Source organism: Stegostoma tigrinum, chromosome 19, assembly GCF_030684315.1.
Source record: "Stegostoma tigrinum isolate sSteTig4 chromosome 19, sSteTig4.hap1, whole genome shotgun sequence".
NCBI classification, from domain to species: domain Eukaryota; kingdom Metazoa; phylum Chordata; class Chondrichthyes; order Orectolobiformes; family Stegostomatidae; genus Stegostoma; species Stegostoma tigrinum.
The window spans coordinates 6,684,071-6,702,715 of NC_081372.1; the positions used below are offsets into that span (position 1 = coordinate 6,684,071).

The following is an 18,645-nucleotide window of genomic DNA, read 5'->3' on the forward strand; positions in this document are numbered from 1 at the left end:
TTGTTGACTTGCTCACTGAGCTGGCTTGTTTTCAGAAATTTCGTCACTATGCTAGGGAACGTCATCAACGAGGCTTCTGATGAAGTAACCAAGTGTGGAGCTGGATGAACACAGCAGGCCGAGCAGCATCTTAGGAGCACAAAAGCAGATGTTTCGGGCCTAGCCCCTTCGTCAGAAAGGGGGATGGGGAGAGGATTCTGAAATAAATAGGGAGAGAGGGGGAGGTGGACCGAAGATGGATAGAGGAGAAGATAGGTGGAGAGGAGAGTATAGGTGGGGAGGTAGTGAGGGGATAGCTCAGTCCGGGGAGGACAGACAGGTCAAGGGGGGGGATGAAGTTAGTAGGTAGGAAATGAAGGTTCAGCTTGAGGTGGGAGGAGGGGATAGGTGAGAGGAAGAACAGATTAGGGAGGCAGGGACGAGCTGGGCTGGTTTTGGGATGCGGTGGGGGGAGGGGATGAGCTGGGCTGGTTTTGGGATGCAGTGGGGGGAGGGGAAATTTTGAAGCTTGTGAAGTCCGCATTGATACCATTGGGCTGCAGGGTTCCCAAGCGGAATATGAGTTGCTGTTCCTGCAGCCGGTGGGTGGCATCATTATGACACTGCAGGAGGCCCAGGAGGGACAACTCTCCTCTCCCCTATCTTCTCCTCAATCTATCTTCGGTCCACCTCCCCCTCTCTCTCTATTTATTTCAGAATCCTCTCCCCATCCCCCTCTCTGATGAAGAGACTAGGCCCGAAACGTCAGCTTTTGTGCTCCTAAGATGCTGCTCGGCTTGGAATTTAATTTGTTCGGTCCATTATGGTGAGTTGTGTCATTTCCGATTTTGTTGTGTATGGTTTTGTATATGGGGTCCAATTCTATATGTTTGAAAATACTCCAAAAGCTAATGGAATGCTTGGCTTTATGCCTCAGGGTTAAATCTCTCCTGTAATATTTAGAGACATTCTGGGCTCCAAACTTTGAGAAGGATATATTGGCCTTTGACGAATTGCAGCATGGATTTATCAGTGATACCAGGACTCCAAGACAGAATCTTCCTATATTTTCACTAAGCTATAGGGAGAGGCTGAATAGGCTGGGGCTGAGGGGTGAGCTAGTGGAGCTTTATAAAATCGTGAAGGGCATGGAAAGGGTGAACTGCCAAGGTCTTCTCCCAGTTGAGGGAGCCCAAAATAGATGGCATTGGTTTAACGTGAGAGGGGGAAAATATTAAGAGACCTAAGGAGCAACTTTTTCACACACAGGCAGTGCATGTATGGAATAGCTGGCAGAAGAAGTAGGAGCTGGTACAATTACAATATTTAAAAAGCATCTGGGTGGGTATATGAATAGGAGGGGTTTGGACGGATATGGGCCAAATGCTGGCAAAAGGGATTAGACTACTTTAGGATGTCTGGTCAGCATGGATGAGTTGGACTGAAGGGTCTGTTCCTGTGCTGTACTTTTCTTTGATTCCATGTGTCATTTTCAGGGTGTTTTATGAGGAGTATCCCACAGTGGCTCATGGTAATTTTCTCATGCAGTCTCTGATCCTCACTGCGCTAATTATGCAACCAGGCTCCCTAGTGCCTTTCTCCTTGAATCATATGGTCATAGGAACCATAAGTGTTTGCCTCCATCAGGCCCGCACACAGTGCCAGCACACAAGATGCAACACCAGCCTGTTTACCATTGGCCTTCCCATCATTCAGGGCCCTAATGGGCAATGGTTTAGTGGTATTACACAGGACTGTTAATCAGGAGACCCAGATAACTTTCTCGGGACTTGGGTTTGAATTTACGTTTCGAGTTCGGTGACCCTTCCTCAGCACTCGGAACTGTACTGAGGAAGGGTCACCGGACCTGAAACATTAACTCTGTTTCTTCCTTCACAGATGCTGCCAGACCTGCTGAGCTTTTCCAGCAACTTTGTTTTTGTTCCTGGTTTTGGAACAATTTCGAAGCATAAGTGTCCATTTAAGCCTGTGTATCGGGAATATTGTGGTGGTGATTTCTGCACAATATTTACGAGGCGGAATAAATCACAAACACAGTTGTGCATCTGTGGGTGCGCTGAGCACTTTTACGGAAAGCCATCTTAAATACCACCTACATTCAACACAGATACCCAGTTCAAAATTAAACCACGTTCTTCCTACAAAACACGAGTCGATATTGGAGTTTCCATCCCTCCAGCTGAATGGCACACACGTATCCGTGTTTGTTTCCAAGTTACTTTGCTCCTAGTATTTTCTTTCTCCTTGTCCGCAACATTTAAAAACTGTTTTCCCCTAATGTCGGTCGTTCAACCCCACAGATTTTAAATGGAATATAATTTAAAATGTGAGTTTGATTTCGCCATTCTTAACATATTGAGCGTTCTCTCTGATGTGAAATCATGAGCTGCAGTTCCGCCAAAGCCGGGAGTGCAAGTTCCGAGTTAAACATCACTTGCCATGGAGACATCACAGGGAAGAATAACCGCCATACCCTACACAACACAATTCTTACCGCCAACAGAACTATGGATGCTGGAAGTCAGTATCAAAAATCAGAAATTGATGGGAAAACTCAACATTTGTTGAGAGAAAGCAGAGTTAACGTTCTGAGCCTAGTGATCCTTCTTCAGAACGTACCGTTTTGTTTCTGATTTCCAACATGTGGAGTTTTTTGGTTTTTATAGGAGAGATCATCAGTTGAGCAGAGAGTGTAATGGGTAAAGGTCAGCCTGGGAGAATGCATGCTGTTAATGGGCAGCATTTGTGGCTGTTAATCGGCCATTTATTGTAGCAGCCCATGTGATGACAAGGCCTGACGTGTGGGTGCCTGCCATTTCAACACATCCCTATGTTTCCTGGCCAACATCTCTGTCTCGGGTTAGCTGCAATGTGTCAGCGAAACTCAGCACAATCTGGAAGAGCACCTTATTTTCCGCTTGGGAACTCTGCAGCCTTCTGGACCCAAAAATTTTGAAGAATTAGCATCTTTTCCCATGTCCTTACCCTAGCCTCCACACACTCGTACCACCACAACCCATTGTCAGCCACTAACGGTCTCCATTAGCAGCTATTCAATCTCCCAGGCTAATATTTATCCTCAAAAAAAAGAACTGCGGATGCTGTAAATCAGGAACAAAAACAAAGTGCTGGGAAAGCTCAGCAGGTCTGGCAACATCTGTGGAGGAGAAAACAGAGTTAACATTTCTGGTCCACTGACCCATCCTCAGAAGAGTCCGTTCCTTTGTTCAAATCTTGTTTTCTCTCTCTCTACCAAACGTTTACTCCCCACTCAATCCCATCTTCAGCATAAACACAAATCTTCTCCCCGCTACAATCAGTTCTCAAGAAGAGTCCCTGGACCCGAAATACTAACTCTGCTTTCTCCCCACAAATGCTGCCAGACCTGCTGACGTTTCCAGAAATTGTTGTTTTTGATCCAGTCTTACCTTTTGGCTCAAACAGGGATATCGCTGTCTGGTCTGAAGATCGGTATATACTACTATACATACATATTACATGAAGAGAGCTTTGCACTCTGATATAACTGCTGTTTTATGAATGCATTTATAACCGAAATAATGTCTATGACAGTCAAATACAACGGGCTATTTAAGTCTCGAGCATGGTATTTAATTTTGCTAAGTTGTGACAGAGTTTGAAACCGGGTTTCCAAAATATAAACGTACAAGATCTTCAACAGAAGTTGATTCCACAATGAGCTGCTTTTAAGCAGCTATCGGTGTGAAAATGTTACACAAACGAACTGACTCACAACGCTTTGCTTGGCGCCGTCTGCAGTATAACAGCCATGAGTTTCATAAATTGGATTTTCTTCTAACTCCTCAAATGTTAGATGGCTTAAATGTTGAAAGAGAAAGCAAAAGCAAGAGGGGTCCTCTCTGGAACTATCCGAACCTATTCATTTTTATCGCCACGACCGGAGCTCTGTACCTATAATGCATGCGCCTTTAGGCCACAGGCTTATTCATCGTGTCAAAAACCTAGGGAATGTAAGAGTTCCTCATCCTTACGAGTACAGCTGCAACCTGACAGAGCGGAAAGAAAGGTTTGCACGCTGTGGCTGAGAATCAGTTGCATTTTCTGCGATTTTGTCTCTACATTCGTCACTTCATCCTCGACTAGGGTTGTTGGGGGAGGAGGGGAGGATTGAACGGCTCCATTGCACACTGTACATATTTCAATACTATAATTACCTCGGCATTATTATTTAACAAAAAAAAATCCTGCCTGTCATCAATCGCAGGCTAGTAAAACATTCGAAGCTGTGACAATGCAATTGTGTAAACTATGAAGAAACGTACCTGGTCTTTCTCTATTTATAGATTAAAAAACAGTTTCACATTCAGGTTTTGCAAATGGATGAATGTAATTATTTCCATATACATTACTCGGCCAGAATCGCCCTCGATTTCTCAGACATGTTCCCAAACATCAGTCTGGTTGTTTTCCAGTGTCACTTCGCTCAGTTAGAAGTCTGTGCGAATTTATTGCTAGGATATGTAAATTGCACACCTTTTCCTGAAGCCGGTACAGTTCCGGTGTTAGGATTCTCGTCACATTTTAATACAGTGTGATCACTGGGTCTCAGCGACTTCAGCTGCAATCTCTGGTGAAGATATGCAGATCCCATTACCCATTTATAGAATGCAATCCCCAAAGTCCCTCGAAAATGGCTCAAATCGCCTGAGCTGTAATCTTCCCCGGCTCTGCAATCTCCTCATTCTCTGCCTCTTTGATATACAGGCCTTGAATCGCTCCACTATTTGTGGTCCTGCCTTCAGATGGCGGAGCGTAGACTTCGGGCTCCCTCCTTAAACCTTCCCCCTTTCAAACTCTTTTTTTACAACCTACCTCTGAAAATAACTGTTGTTTATCTAAAATTGCAAGTGGCTGTCTGTCGAATGGAACATTCGAATATTTCTCCCTTGAAGTATTCGGAGCTAGCCTACCTGTGTTAAGGGCGCTGTCTAAATTCAACTTTGTGGCTAATTCCATTTAGCTTGCCGTGATTGTTGACAATGAGGTAGAAAACCAGCAGGCATTTTGTGAACAGACAATTTCCGCAAAAAGCAGCCGTCAATGGAGTGCTCTTTGAAGCTTTGGAAGAGGAAAATATGTCCCTGAATTTCTTACTTACCCGGAGTCATCAAGCAATACCAGGTCCTGATTTAACGTTGTATTTAGTCTGTGACATACACAATGCTGCAGCGTCCTCAAAATCGCAGAGATCCCGAAATACTTGCCTAGACGTTAGTTATTACACTTAAGTTATCGACTAATTTTACCAACTTCTGAGGGAGAACGGTCCAAACAGGACAAAAAGGAAAACACGGACCTCATTCTGTGCAAACGCTTGCTATAGAGGCAAAGGACTAAGAAGGGCGGATGGCGCCCACTCAAAAACTAGACTAGCCTCTGTAACGTTGGCCCATTCTCAACTCCAAACCCAGGATATTTCTTCATCACCGGCCGCACGCTTCACTTTGTCGCGTGTTCTCCAAAACGGAGTGAACACTCCACTTTTCATAGTGACCGCTTGTCCAGCTTAAAATTTCGCTGTGGTTACAACTGGGTCAGGGTAATGATCCCTCCAAAATAACTACTTACTTTTAAAGTTCACATTGTATTTAGTGCCAAAATATTTACTTTATGTCCCACATTAAAGGCAATTTTAATGTATTTCACACCTTGTAGTATCTCGGACTTTTTAACGAGGGATATCTGGCAGGTCGTAAGTTAAACAAGATGGAATGCAAAGTTTCGGTTATCCAAATTGGGTAGTTGTACGCACGGTTCAAGGGAAGGGGTTAAAATGCGTTAATGGAATTAGTAGCGTAACATTGACAAAGCAACAGGATCACATGCTAAAATGAAAGCTCTTCTGCAACGAAGCGAATTTGTATTAAAATTTATTATTTTAGACTGTTCGCCAGAATTGAGGATAACTTTCTTTTACTCCAGTGTTGTGGGGACTGATCAATCCAATGCTACCTCCGCAAATGCAGTCCCCAAAACATAAAGATGTGTATTTCCGGCTGCTACGTATTCTTATTTTTTAAAATCTTTTCGCTGGCTAAAGACCGCAGCTGACCTGTATAGTCCTAAAAACTCAATGTTGAACGAGTTTAAGAAAACAGTAAACGTGTGGCCATTATTTCACTCAAATCACATATACCACCGAACTAGTTCCTTGTTTTGAAACTGCGATTTTGACGTTTTCATGTCCGGACGAATTCGCTAAAATAAAGTCAATCGGGACGGACCCCATTCTGTTCGCCCCACCGCCCACTAAAATATTTTCGTTTCACGACCTTTGCATGAAATCATAAGGTTTTTGCGAGGAGCACCGGGGGGGGGGGGGAAGCCTCTGCAAATTAGGATTTAAAAGTTCAGAAAGCTGTTAACATAGGAATCAAAACCACTCATGGGAACCACCAGATCACACACATTCACACATATACCCTATCAGTCCATTCTTACGTAGAAAGAAGCTAACCATTGTTTTAAAGAACAATGTTTTGTCGAATTTAACTCACGTCCCCAGTGGCAAATTAAAGTGGAAACAAATCAGACGCTTGTATGGTGAGTGAAGGCGTTCACCTACCGGTTCACACTGCCTCGCTGTTCAGTCTTTCTGCAAGTGTACAACTCAGCCATCTGGGAACGACTTAAATAAACACTTTTTTCTCTCTCTCTCAGTCTCTCCCCTCCCGCCCTGAAAATAACCTGGAGGCAGTAAATTGTTTCCCTTCATTCCCTGCCTTCTTCCACCCCCTCCTTCAGGGTCTCGGGGCGGGGGAAGGGAAAATGACACATCTCGTGTCACATAAGACAAACATTTGGGAACAGGCCGGTTAAAGATTTGGAGTCAAAGATAGTTTTCCCTTTAAAGATAAACTAGTCACTGAAATGGAGAAAACAAATGTTAGTGTTTAGAGTTCACAATGGCGTAAATTTAAACAATTTCAAAAATATTTGGGTTTGTTTTGTAAACACAAATAATTATTGAAGGAGGTGGCCATTTAACAATTCATGACTGATCTGTTAGAAGGTGTATTGGAGATCGCCAGTATTCTTTCTAACTGACTTGGGTAGTTCATCAAGTAAATGAATCAATATAGGTTTGTTTTAAAAGACTCGTGTAGTGTTTTGTAAACATACGGTGAGTTCATTTTACAAGCGTCCAGAAACCATGCGGTTGTTCGAGATCTGCTAATGATCTACTTGATGTTCTTCTCTCCCACTTTACGCTACAATGTTTCATTTGACACTACCTTTCAATAACCCTCCGACCTGTGCAATTATATATGTACAACCAGGACACGGACGCGCACCACGAACAGTCGCCATGTACACATTGATTTGACGTGATATTAGAAGCTATGCTTACATTAAACGAACGCGCCTTTGCTTTGATTATTTCTGTTGGATTCCACGACTATAAACAGATCCCAGTGAGAAATGGAATTAAATGCTGCATTTTTTTATCGAATGCAACGCAAAATGTAAGCTTGGACAGATAGACTATAAATTGATTTGAATTCAATACGTCGCAATTTTCATTTAGAAAACAAAATCGAGAAAATTCAGCAATGCTCTCCGCAAAAAGTGAGTCAAAGTTTGCGCAACAACTTTAAAAATAAAACGGCTGCAAATATGTCCTTAAATTTACAAATTGTAATTTAAATGATGAAAATATTAGCAGTTACTGAAATAGTCAACGCTTTACCCGTTGAAAACATTAAGCGTCCTTTCAAAACCAAAGTAAAACATTAAACATAAATTTAAATAAATCTCCGATTTTTCTCCCTTTTTCATACAGCTGAACCACAACTGTTGTTCAAGCGGTTCCACTCCCAAAGGTTTCTTCCAATTAACGAAGTAGACTTTCACTAGTTGGGAAAGGTTTTACGCCAATATTTTATTTATATTTAACTAACACTCTAAACAGGATTTCCGTGCAGTATTTGAGAAACAGGATTGTGAACACGCATGTCTGTGTGTCATGAATATGTTTTATTTTTTTTCAGATTTATATTCGTTTTAAGCTAATTTAGTACTAGACTGCTTCCTGAACAAGATTAAAACCATTTTGAGCCTGAACTTTATCGTCTATAAATAAATAACCACGAAAGACAAAGTAATTCATTATGTATTGTTTTTAACCACTTCTGCTTTGTTATATCAAAAAAGGTTGCTTTTTAAGAAAACATACGATTACAAACGAAAACGTCGCCGCAATTTTAAAACTAATTCGATATTCACATCCCTCATTGAGGTGAATTAGAAAGGGTTGGACATTTGCAGCAGATTTATTTTGAAATAACCGAAATTAAAAAGTTTGGCTGAAGTTCATACTCTTTAAATTTTTCAGCTGCAATTTTTCGAAATGCATTTAAGCCAATTACTTCGAAAAAGAAATTACTCAATACGGAGCTGACCAAGAACGTGTTAATTTTTAACAGGGGGGAAAAAAACATTTGTTTGAGGATTTGTAGGTCGAAGAATTTATTTTATACTCGACAAAATAAAGTTCGATACAGTTTTAGATAAACTTGGAAAACGGACGTAGAGTGAGATATCTTAAACTTCAGTCGTTAACTAGGGACATAGAATCATAGTCGTGTAGCATGGATACAGACGCTTCGGTCCAGCATGCCAAACATAATTCCAAACTAAGCTAGTCCCACCTGCTTGCACCTGGCCCAAATCCCTCCAAACCTTTCCTATTCATATAGCCATCCAAATGTTGTTTTTAAATGTTGTAATTCTCCAGGAAGTTCATTCCACAAGGGAACCAGCCTCTGTGTAAGAGAGATAATCGGAACTGCAGATGTTGGAGAATCCGAGAGAACAAAGTGTAGAGCTGGATGAACGCAGCAGGCCAAGGAGCATCTGAGGAGCACAAAAGCTATTTCGGGCCTAGACCCTTCATCAGAAATTCTGTCAACTACTGTGGGGTAAAGAACAGACTAATTTATACCTGCACTGCCATGGGCTGCAATTCGTTGCCAAAGAGTGTAATGGGGACATGTTCCCCTGAGCCATTCAGTAAGGAAGGACAATGCAGCCAGAATGCAGGGGCAGGCGAATGCACCTTCAGAGAATCAGCAATGACATGAAGGGCCAAAGGGAGATAGAACATAGAACATAGAACATAGAACAGTACAGCACAGAACAGGCCCTTCAGCCCACAATGTTGTGCCGACCATTGATCCTCATGGATGCACCCTCAAATTTCTGTGACTATATGCATGTCCAGCAGTCTCTTAAATGACCCCAATGACCTTGCTTCCACAACTGCTGCTGGCAACGCATTCCATGCTCTCACAACTCTCTGCGTAAAGAACCTGCCTCTGACATCCCCTCTATACTTTCCACCAACCAGCTTAAAACTATGACCCCTCGTGCTAGCCATTTCTGCCCTGGGAAATAGTCTCTGGCTATCGACTCTATCTATGCCTCTCATTATCTTGTATACCTCAATTAGGTCCCCTCTCCTCCTCCTTTTCTCCAATGAAAAGAGACCGAGCTCAGTCAACCTCTCTTCATAAGATAAGCCCTCCAGTCCAGGCAGCATCCTGGTAAACCTCCTCTGAACCCTCTCCAAAGCATCCACATCTTTCCTATAATAGGGCGCCCAGAACTGGACGCAGTATTCCAAGTGCGGTCTAACCAAAGTTTTATAGAGCTGCAACAAGATCTCACGACTCTTAAACTCAATCCCCCTGTTAATGAAAGCCAAAACACCATATGCTTTCTTAACAACCCTGTCCACTTGGGTGGCCATTTTAAGGGATCTATGTATCTGCACACCAAGATCCCTCTGTTCCTCCACGCTGCCAAGAATCCTATCCTTAATCCTGTACTCAGCTTTCAAATTCGACCTTCCAAAATGCATCACCTCGCATTTATCCAGGTTGAACTCCATCTGCCACCTCTCAGCCCATCTCTGCATCCTGTCAATGTCCCGCTGCAGCCTACAACAGCCCTCTACACTGTCAACGACACCTCCGACCTTTGTGTCGTCTGCAAACTTGCTGACCCATCCTTCAATTCCCTCGTCCAAGTCATTAATAAAAATTACAAACAGTAGAGGCCCAAGGACAGAGCCCTGTGGAACCCCACTCACCACTGACTTCCAGGCAGAATATTTTCCTTCTACTACCACTCGCTGTCTTCTGTTGGCCAGCCAATTCTGTATCCAAGCAGCTAAGTTCCCCTGTATCCCATTCCTCCTGACCTTCTGAATGAGCCTTCCATGGGGAACCTTATCAAATGCCTTACTGAAGTCCATATACACCACATCCACAGCTCGACCCTCATCAACCTTACTAGTCACATCCTCAAAAAACTCGATAAGGTTTGTAAGGCATGACCTACCCCTCACAAAGCCGTGTTGACTGTATTTGATCAAGCCATGCTCTTCCAGATGGTCATAAATCTTATCCCTCAGAATCCTTTCTAACACCTTGCAGACAACAGACGTGAGACTTACCGGTCTATAATTGCCGGGGATTTCCCTATTTCCTTTCTTGAAGAGAGGAATTACATTTGCCTCTCTCCAGTCCTCAGGTACGACTCCAGTGGAGAGCGAGGATGCAAAGATCTTCGCAAGTGGCGAAGCAATTGCATTTCTCGCTTCCCAAAGCAGCCGAGGACAAATCTGATCCGGGCCTGGCGACTTGTCAATCTTAATGTTTGACAAAATTTTCAGTACATCAGCTTCCTCTATCTCTATCCATTCCAGCATGCACACCTGCTCTTCAAAGGTTTCATTCACTACACAGGTCGTTTCTTTCGTAAAGACAGAAGCAAAAAACTCATTTAGGGCTTCCCCTACCTCCTCAGGCTCCACACACAAGTTCCCTATGCTATCCCTGATCGGCCCTACTCTTTCTTTGACCATTCTCTTATTCCTCACGTAAGTGTAAAATGCCTTTGTGTTTTCCCGGATTCCTTCTGCCAAGCCTTTCTCGTGCCCCCTCCTGGCTCTCCTCAGACCATTTTTGAGCTCCTTCCTTGCCTGCATGTAATCCTCTCTAGCTGAACTTGACCCTAGCTTCCTCCACCTTATGTAAGCTACCTTCTTCCTTTTCACTAGAAGCTCCACCGCTCTCGTCATCCAAGGTTCCTTTATCTTACCCCGTCTTGCCTGTCTCAGAGGGACATATTTACTCATCACTCCCAACAACTGTTCCTTAAACCATCTCCACATGTCTATAGTTCCCTTACCATGGAACAACTGCTCCCAGTCCATGCTTCCTAACTCGTGTCTAATCGCATCATAGTTTCCTCTTCCCCAATTAAATATCCTCCCATTCTGCCTAATCCTCTCCTTATAGTAGGAAGTGCAGATGCTGGAGAATCCAAGATAACAAGGTGTAGAGCTGGATGAACACAGCAGGCCAAGCAGCATCTTAGGAGCACAAAAGCTGACATTTCGGGCCTAGCCCCTTCAGAAAAAAAAGGGATGAAGGGTCTAGGCCCGAAACATCAGCTTTTGTGCTCTTGAGATACTGCTTGGCCTGCTGTGTTCATCCAGCCCCACACTTTGTTATCTCAACCTCTGTGTAATATGTCTTTTCAAAATCTCTCTCCTTTCACCTTAAAAACGTGCTCACTAGTTTTGAAATTCCCCATCTTAGGGAAAAGACAATTACCACCACCTCTATCCAGACCTCTCATTATTTTATAAACTTCTATCAGGTCACCTCTCAACCTCATGCACTCTAGTGAAAAAATGTCCCAGCCTGTCCAGCCTTTCCTTGAAACTCAAACCTTCCATTCCCGGCAATATACTGGTAAATCTCTTCTAAATCCTCTCCAGTTTGATAATATCCTTCGTATAACTGGGTGACCAGAACTGGACAGAGTGTTCCAGAAGAGGCCTCACCAATGTCTGTACATCTTCAATATAATGTCTCAACTTCTGCACTCAAAGGACTGAGCAATGAAGGTAAATGTGCCAAATTCCTTGTTACCCATCCTGTCTATATGTGACACAAACTTTAAAGAATTATGTACCAGCACCTCTAGGTCTCTCTGTTATACAACACTACCCAAGGCCCTACCCTTAATTGTATAAGCTCCATCGTTATTTTTTGCACCAAAATGAAATATCTCGCATTTATCCAGATTGAACTGCTGCTGCTGTTTTCCTGCCCATTGATCCATTTGATCAGGATCCCCTTGCAATCTTAGAAAACCTTCTTCACTGTCTACAATGCCACCAATTTTGATGTCAGCTGCAAACTCACTAACTATGCCCTTCTATATTCTCATCCAAATCATTTATATAAATAACAAACAAAACAGGCCCAGAACCAATCCCTGTGGAACATCGCTGGTCGTAGGCCTTCAGTCTGAAAAACAAACCTCCATCCATGCAGACCCATGGAGAAGGTACAAACTACACACACAGTCGCCTGAGGGTGGAACCAAAGCAAGGTGCTGTGAGGTAGCGATGCTAACCACTGTGCCACCCCTAATGCCTCTGAATTTTTATCATCACACTCTTGCATGCCTCCCTGTTGTCAGACGTCCTTTTACTGCAGTCTATTCCAATCAATTTTTGAAAGTTCTTGTCTCATACCATTAAAATTGCCCTACTCCAATTAAAAAAAAAACTTTTATGGAAGGCTTATCCTTTTCCAAAGACTTTCTGAAGAAACGTCCCGAAAAGTCAGTTTTTCTTTTCCTCTGATGCTGCCTGGCTTGCTGTATTCCTCCAGCTCCACACTGTGTTATCGCAAACTCAGTGTCGGCAGTTATTACTCTCTCTTATCCCTTTCCATAACCATTTTTAAATTAATAGAAGTATGATCACTAGACCCAAAGTGTACCCCACTTTTACTTTAGTCACTTGCCCTGCTTTGTTGCCCAAAAGAAGGTCTAATTTTACTCCTCTATTTGGAGCACCACATATTGATAAAGAAAATTTTGAGCACATTTGACCATCCAAACTTTTAACACTATTGTAGTCCCAGTCAATGTTTGGAAAATTAAAATCCCCCATTATTACAATGGATTATGCTTACATGTATCTGAGATTCCCCCTACATATTTGTTTCTCAACTTCTCTCTTACTATGAGGGGGGGCATTAGTAATCCCATAAAAGTGATCTTTTCTCTATTATTTGTAATTTCTACCCATATATTTTCACTGGACGATTTTTCAGAAATTTCTTCCCTGGTTACAGCAGTAATGTATTCCTTAATCAGGTCGGCACAACATTGAGGGCTGAAGGGCCTGTACTGTGCTGTAATGTTCTATGTTCTATGTTAATCAAAAACACCACACCTTTTTGCCTCATTTTCTATGCTTTCTATAGCATCTAACGAAGAACATTTAGCTGCCAGTCTTGTCCGTTTTTCAGCCAGGTTTCTGTAATAGCTGTGGCATCCCAATTCCATGTTCTTAAACATGCCCTGAGCTCATCAGCCTTACCTGTAAGACCCCTTGCATTGAAATAAATGCAGTTTAGTTCTTCAAAGTTACTGCATACTCTGATTCTCACTTGTCTTTCTTTTCTAATTGATGCACTCTCTTCAGAATCTACCCCATCAATCCTTCCATTTGCCCTTCTATTTAGAATTCCTCCACTCACCTTCTCTATCTGTATGAAGTTTCCCTTAACAGACTGAGCAAATCTCCATGCTAAGATGTTGGTCCCTTCCCACGTTAGGCTACTAACACCAATCGTACTACTTATAAAAGAGGTAAAATAGAGAACGTTATGCCTATTAATCCTTTACATGTGTGATTTCCTAACAGTTGGCTTTTCATGTAACCAGCCAAACATGTTAAAGTTCTGAGGTGTAACTCAGAAAATTGGTAAAACAGGGAGTGGCAATAAAACAAACTGTTAATATCCACGATGGTCTAGTATTCATTGCAACTGTAATGCAGAAGATGGCAACTGCGTAGTTATTCCATTTGGTATAAAGTGATGTTTAATACACTCCAGGTAAGAAATGAAGGATGTTTAACACACACATGATGAAGTGAAATTAAGCAGATTTACACAATTTTTTGTAGTTTTTACTTTACAAATTTTAATGTCTTTGCTTATTTAGTCTAATTTAATTCACAGTGTAATGTAATATTCATTATGTCATTTTAATGTAACATTTATTGTACTATGTGATCAAATATTTATTTTACTCACTAATACAATCAGAATGAAGTACTTAGGAATAGAAGTAAGCGATTCGGCCCTTCGAACCAGCTGTGCCATTGAATACGGTCATGGCTGATCTGGTTATGGCCTCAACTCACTGTACCTTCCTGTCCATTCCCTTTCCCCTCCATTCCCTCATTAATCAAAGAAAATGTCTAACGCAGCCTTGACTAAATTTAATGATACCGGATTGCTCTATTGTCTCGAAAAGGGAGTTTTACAGATTAATGACCATCCACCAACTGCACCCCACCTTCTGAAAAAAATCATCTCCATCTTAGAAGGGACATATCTTATTATTAAACTCTGACCTCTAGTTCTAGTCTCTCCCACAAGGAAAACATTCACCCACTAGCTAATGTCAGATCCCCTCAGGGTTTTGTTTGTTTCATCAAGATCACTTCTCCTTCTTAGGAACACCATTGGTTATAGTTCCAACCTGTTCCAACTTTCTTCATAGGAACAGTCATGCATTCCAGGAATGAATTGACTGAACTTTCTCTGAACTGCTTCTAAGAAAGTTGTATCCTTTCTAATACATGGAGGTCAAAACAGTACACAATACACAATTGTACATAGATGTTACCTCAGCAAGGTAGTAAAACTTTCCTACTTTTATATTCCACTCCCATTGGAATAAATGATAATATTCCATTTGTCTTCCCGATAACTTGCTGTACCAATATAGTAACCTGTTGAGATTTATGTGCTAGGGCACCCAGATGTTCTGCATCACAAATTACTCCAATCTCTCTTGACTTCAGAAATGTATTGTTTTTGTATTCTTCCTGTCACACTGGTGAGTTCATATTTTCCAAATTGGTTGTCCATCACTTGAATTATTTACTTTTGCTTGTAGACTCTTTACCTGCTTTTGACAACTTACATTCTAACCTATCTTAGTGCTATCAGGAACCCCAGCTATGACACATTTGTTCTTTTCATTCAAATCATTTGCATAGATTGTAAGTAGTTGATGCCCTAACACTGATCCCTGTGGCTTTCTATGAGTTACAGCTTGCCAACTTGAATAGTATCAATTTATGCCCACTCAGTACTTCCTGTTAGCCAACCAATCCTCTGTCTTTGCTGATATGTTCTTCACTACACCATGTGCCCTTGTCTTTTGCAACAATTGATGTAGCACCCATATCACACACCTTTTGGAAATCCAAGCACAGAACATCTACAAATTTTCTTTTAACCGTCTGACTGTTATTTTCTTAAAGAACACTTCAGTATTTCAACACAATTCCCCATTCATGAAACTATGTGGATTCTGGTTGATTGCATTATGATTTTTCAAAACCTCTTACTATAACCTACTTAATGACGTATTCTTTCAATTTGAGTATTTATATTAGCTAACAGGATGATGCACACAGATTTTGGAATAACAGTTACACAGAGTATTGTGGAATATATAATTTACTGCAATCTCAGCTCTGTACAGTGTGGTGTCATTGTATTTTGTGTAATCAGGTACAAAGTACTTGTTTCACAGGATTCAGGTATCATTGACTGGGCTGCTGGTGATTGCCACCCTTAATTGCCTTTGCGAAGGTGGTGGAAAGCCACTTTCTTGAATAGCTGCAGTTTTTAAATGATTGCAAAATTTATGGTACAATAGAAAGTGGTACATTTGTTTATCAAATCAAATGTGATTTTGCAAAGCGTTGGCTTAAAGAAAACAACAGGGAGCTGCAGGTTCTCCCCATGCTTCCCTGATTCAAAAATGGTACAAGGTCTGAATTTATTCCTTTTGTTTGCAGAGAATGGATCGTGCACGTTGTAAACATACCTCATAAACGTCATTTATCCAACTGTTTACAACAGGCAGAGAGCAGACTGTTCTCAACCAGCACCCGTTCCTTGTTCTATATTCTATATGGCTTAAAATAATTAAATATCAAAATGTTGCAAGAGGTGTATTTAGGTTTCCAAAGGCCAGAGTGCATTGGTTACAGATAACTTCTACAAACTTTGGAAAGCAGCATACTAGACTAACTGCTGACTGACTGAGAGCAGCAGTAGGGGTGGCAGCACGGTGGCTCAGTGGTTAGCACTGCGGCCTCACAGCACCAGGGACCTGGGCTTAATTCCACCCTTGGGCAAAGTTCTTTGTGGAGTTTGCATATTCACCCCGTATCTGTGTGGGCTTCTTCTGGGTGCTCTGGTTTCCTTTCACAGTCAAAAGATGTACAGGTCAGGTGGATTGGCCATGTAAAATTGCCCATAGTGTCCAGGAATGTGCAGACTATGTGGATTAGCCATGGGAAATGCAGGATTACAGGGATGGGGTGGTTTGGGTGGGATGTTCTTTGGAGGGTCAACATGGACTCAATGGACCGAATGACCTGCTTCTGTAGTGCAGGGATTTTATTCCTCGGTATGGATTAAAATAAACAAAGAGTAATCTGTGTCAAAGGAATAGAGGGGTTTATGACAATGTTGACTTGGAGGAAATCAGTGGGATGAATTGGGATGGGGTGACAGAAGAACTTTAGGATGAAAATATTCCATCCAGGTCTTGAACAGTACTTGGATCTTAGAAAAGAGCTCATGAGGCAAGAAATTGTTGTCATAAGAGTAACTAAGGAGTGAATAGTGCCCCTTAAAGATAAGCAAGGTTACCTATGCGTGGAACAGGAGGAAACGGAGGAGATTCTAAACAAGTATTTTGTATGAGTGTTTACAGTGCAGGAGGGTATGGAAGTTAGAGAATGTGGGAAAATAAATGGCAACATCTTGAAAAATGTCCATATTACAGACAAGGTAGTGCTGGACGTCATAAAATGCATAAAGGTGGATAAATTCCTGGAACTCTGATTAGGTGTACTTCTGTGGGAAGCTAGGGAAGTGATTGCTGGGCCCTTACTGAGTTATTTGTATTGTTGATAGCCAGAAGACAGGAGGTTAGCTAAAGTGGTGCTGCTATTTAAGAGAGGTGGCCAGGAAAAGCCAGGGAACTATAGACTGATAAGCCTGATATCGGTAGTGGGCAAGTTGTTGGAGGGAACCATGAGGGACATGTATTTGGAAAGGCAAAGACTGATTAGGGACAGTCAACATGGCTTCATGCATGGGAAATCATGAATCAAGAACTTAATTTGGTTTTTTGAAGAAGTAATGAAGAGGATTGATGAGGCAGAATATTGGACATGAGCTATATGGCTTTCAGTAAGGCATTCAACAATGTTCCTTATGGTTGACTGGTTAACAAGTTTAGAACATATGGAATAGGGAGAAGGATCACTGGACCGGAAACATTAACTCTGTTTTCTCCTCAACAGATGCTGCCAGACCTGCTGAGCTTTTCCAGCAACTTTGTTTTTGTTCATGGACTAGGGAGAACTAGCCATTTAGGTACAGAACTGGCATGAAGGTAGAAGAAGAGGGTGGTGGTGGTGTTTTTCAGACTGGAGGCCTGTGATCAGTGGTGTGCCACAATGATCGGTGCTGGGTCCACTGTTTTTCATCATTTGTGCGAATAATTTAGATGTGAACGTGGGAGGTATGGCTAGTAACTTTGCAGATGACACCAAAACTGGAGGTGTAGTGGACAGCAAAGAAGGTTGCCTCTCAGTGCAATGGGCTCTTGAACAGATAGGCCAGTGGGCTGAGGAGTAGCAGAAGGAGTTTAATTTAGATAAATGTGAGGTGCTGCAGTTTGGAAAGGTAAATCAGGGCAGGACTTATACATTCAAAGTAAGGTCCTGGGGAGTGTTGGTGAACAAAGAGACCTTGGAGTGCAGGTTCATAGTTCCATGAAAGTGGAGTCTTGCAGACAGATAGGTGTATAGGTATGCTTGCCTTTATTGGTCATTGCATTGATTATAGGAGTTAGGAGGTCATGTTGTGGCAGTTCGGGACATTGATTAGGCCACCTTTGGAATACTGTGTACTATAGGAATGATGTGAAACTTGAAAGGGTTCAAAAAAGATTTAGAAGGACGTTGCCAAGTTTAGAGAGTTTGAGCTATAGGGAGAGGCTGTATAGGCGGGGGCTATTTTCCTTGGAAAATCAGAGGCTGAGGGGTGATCTTATAGAGGTTTATAAAATCATGAGAAGCGTGGATAGGGTAAATAGACAAGATCTTTTCCTTGGGGTGGGGGAGTCCAAAACTAAAGGGCATAGGTTTAAGGTGAGAGGGGAAAGATTTAAAAGGATCTTAAGGGGAAAATGTTTCATGCTGAGGGTGGTGCGTGTATGGAATGAGCTTCCAGAGGAAGTGGTGGAGGCTGGTACAATTACAACATCTAAAAAGGCATCTGGAATGGTATGTGAGTATGAAGGGTTTAGAGGGATATGGGCCAAATGCTGGAAACTGTGACTAGATTAATTTAGGATACCTGGTCGGCATGAATGAGTTGGACCAAAGAGTCTGTTTCTATGCTGTATGTCTCTATGACCCTATGAAACTAATTCTTTGGTTACAGGACTTAATTCGAATTCCTG

The 18,645-nt window shown here is 42.0% G+C and overlaps 1 protein-coding gene across 6 annotated transcripts in view; it reads right to left on the reverse strand.

Annotated features, from left to right (window-relative positions):
• The window catches only part of asip1 (agouti signaling protein 1), a 107,413-nt gene that overhangs the window by 56,209 nt on the left and 32,559 nt on the right, over positions 1–18,645 (reverse strand). Inside the window, exon 1 of one of the 6 annotated variants that reach the window (XM_048549960.2) lies at positions 6,608–6,768. The exons of 1 other annotated variant lie outside the window; for it this stretch is intronic. Coding sequence is in view for 1 of the 5 variants with exons in the window: in XM_048549959.2 (XP_048405916.1) it covers positions 5,141–5,150 (10 nt within the window). In the remaining 4 variants the exon portion in view is untranslated. Of the gene's footprint in view, positions 1–4,304; positions 4,444–5,140; positions 5,360–6,499; positions 6,588–6,607; positions 6,769–18,645 lie in introns of those variants that run through there. 4 more of the 6 variants (XM_048549966.2, XM_048549963.2, XM_048549959.2 and 1 more) reach the window with 4 other exon arrangements.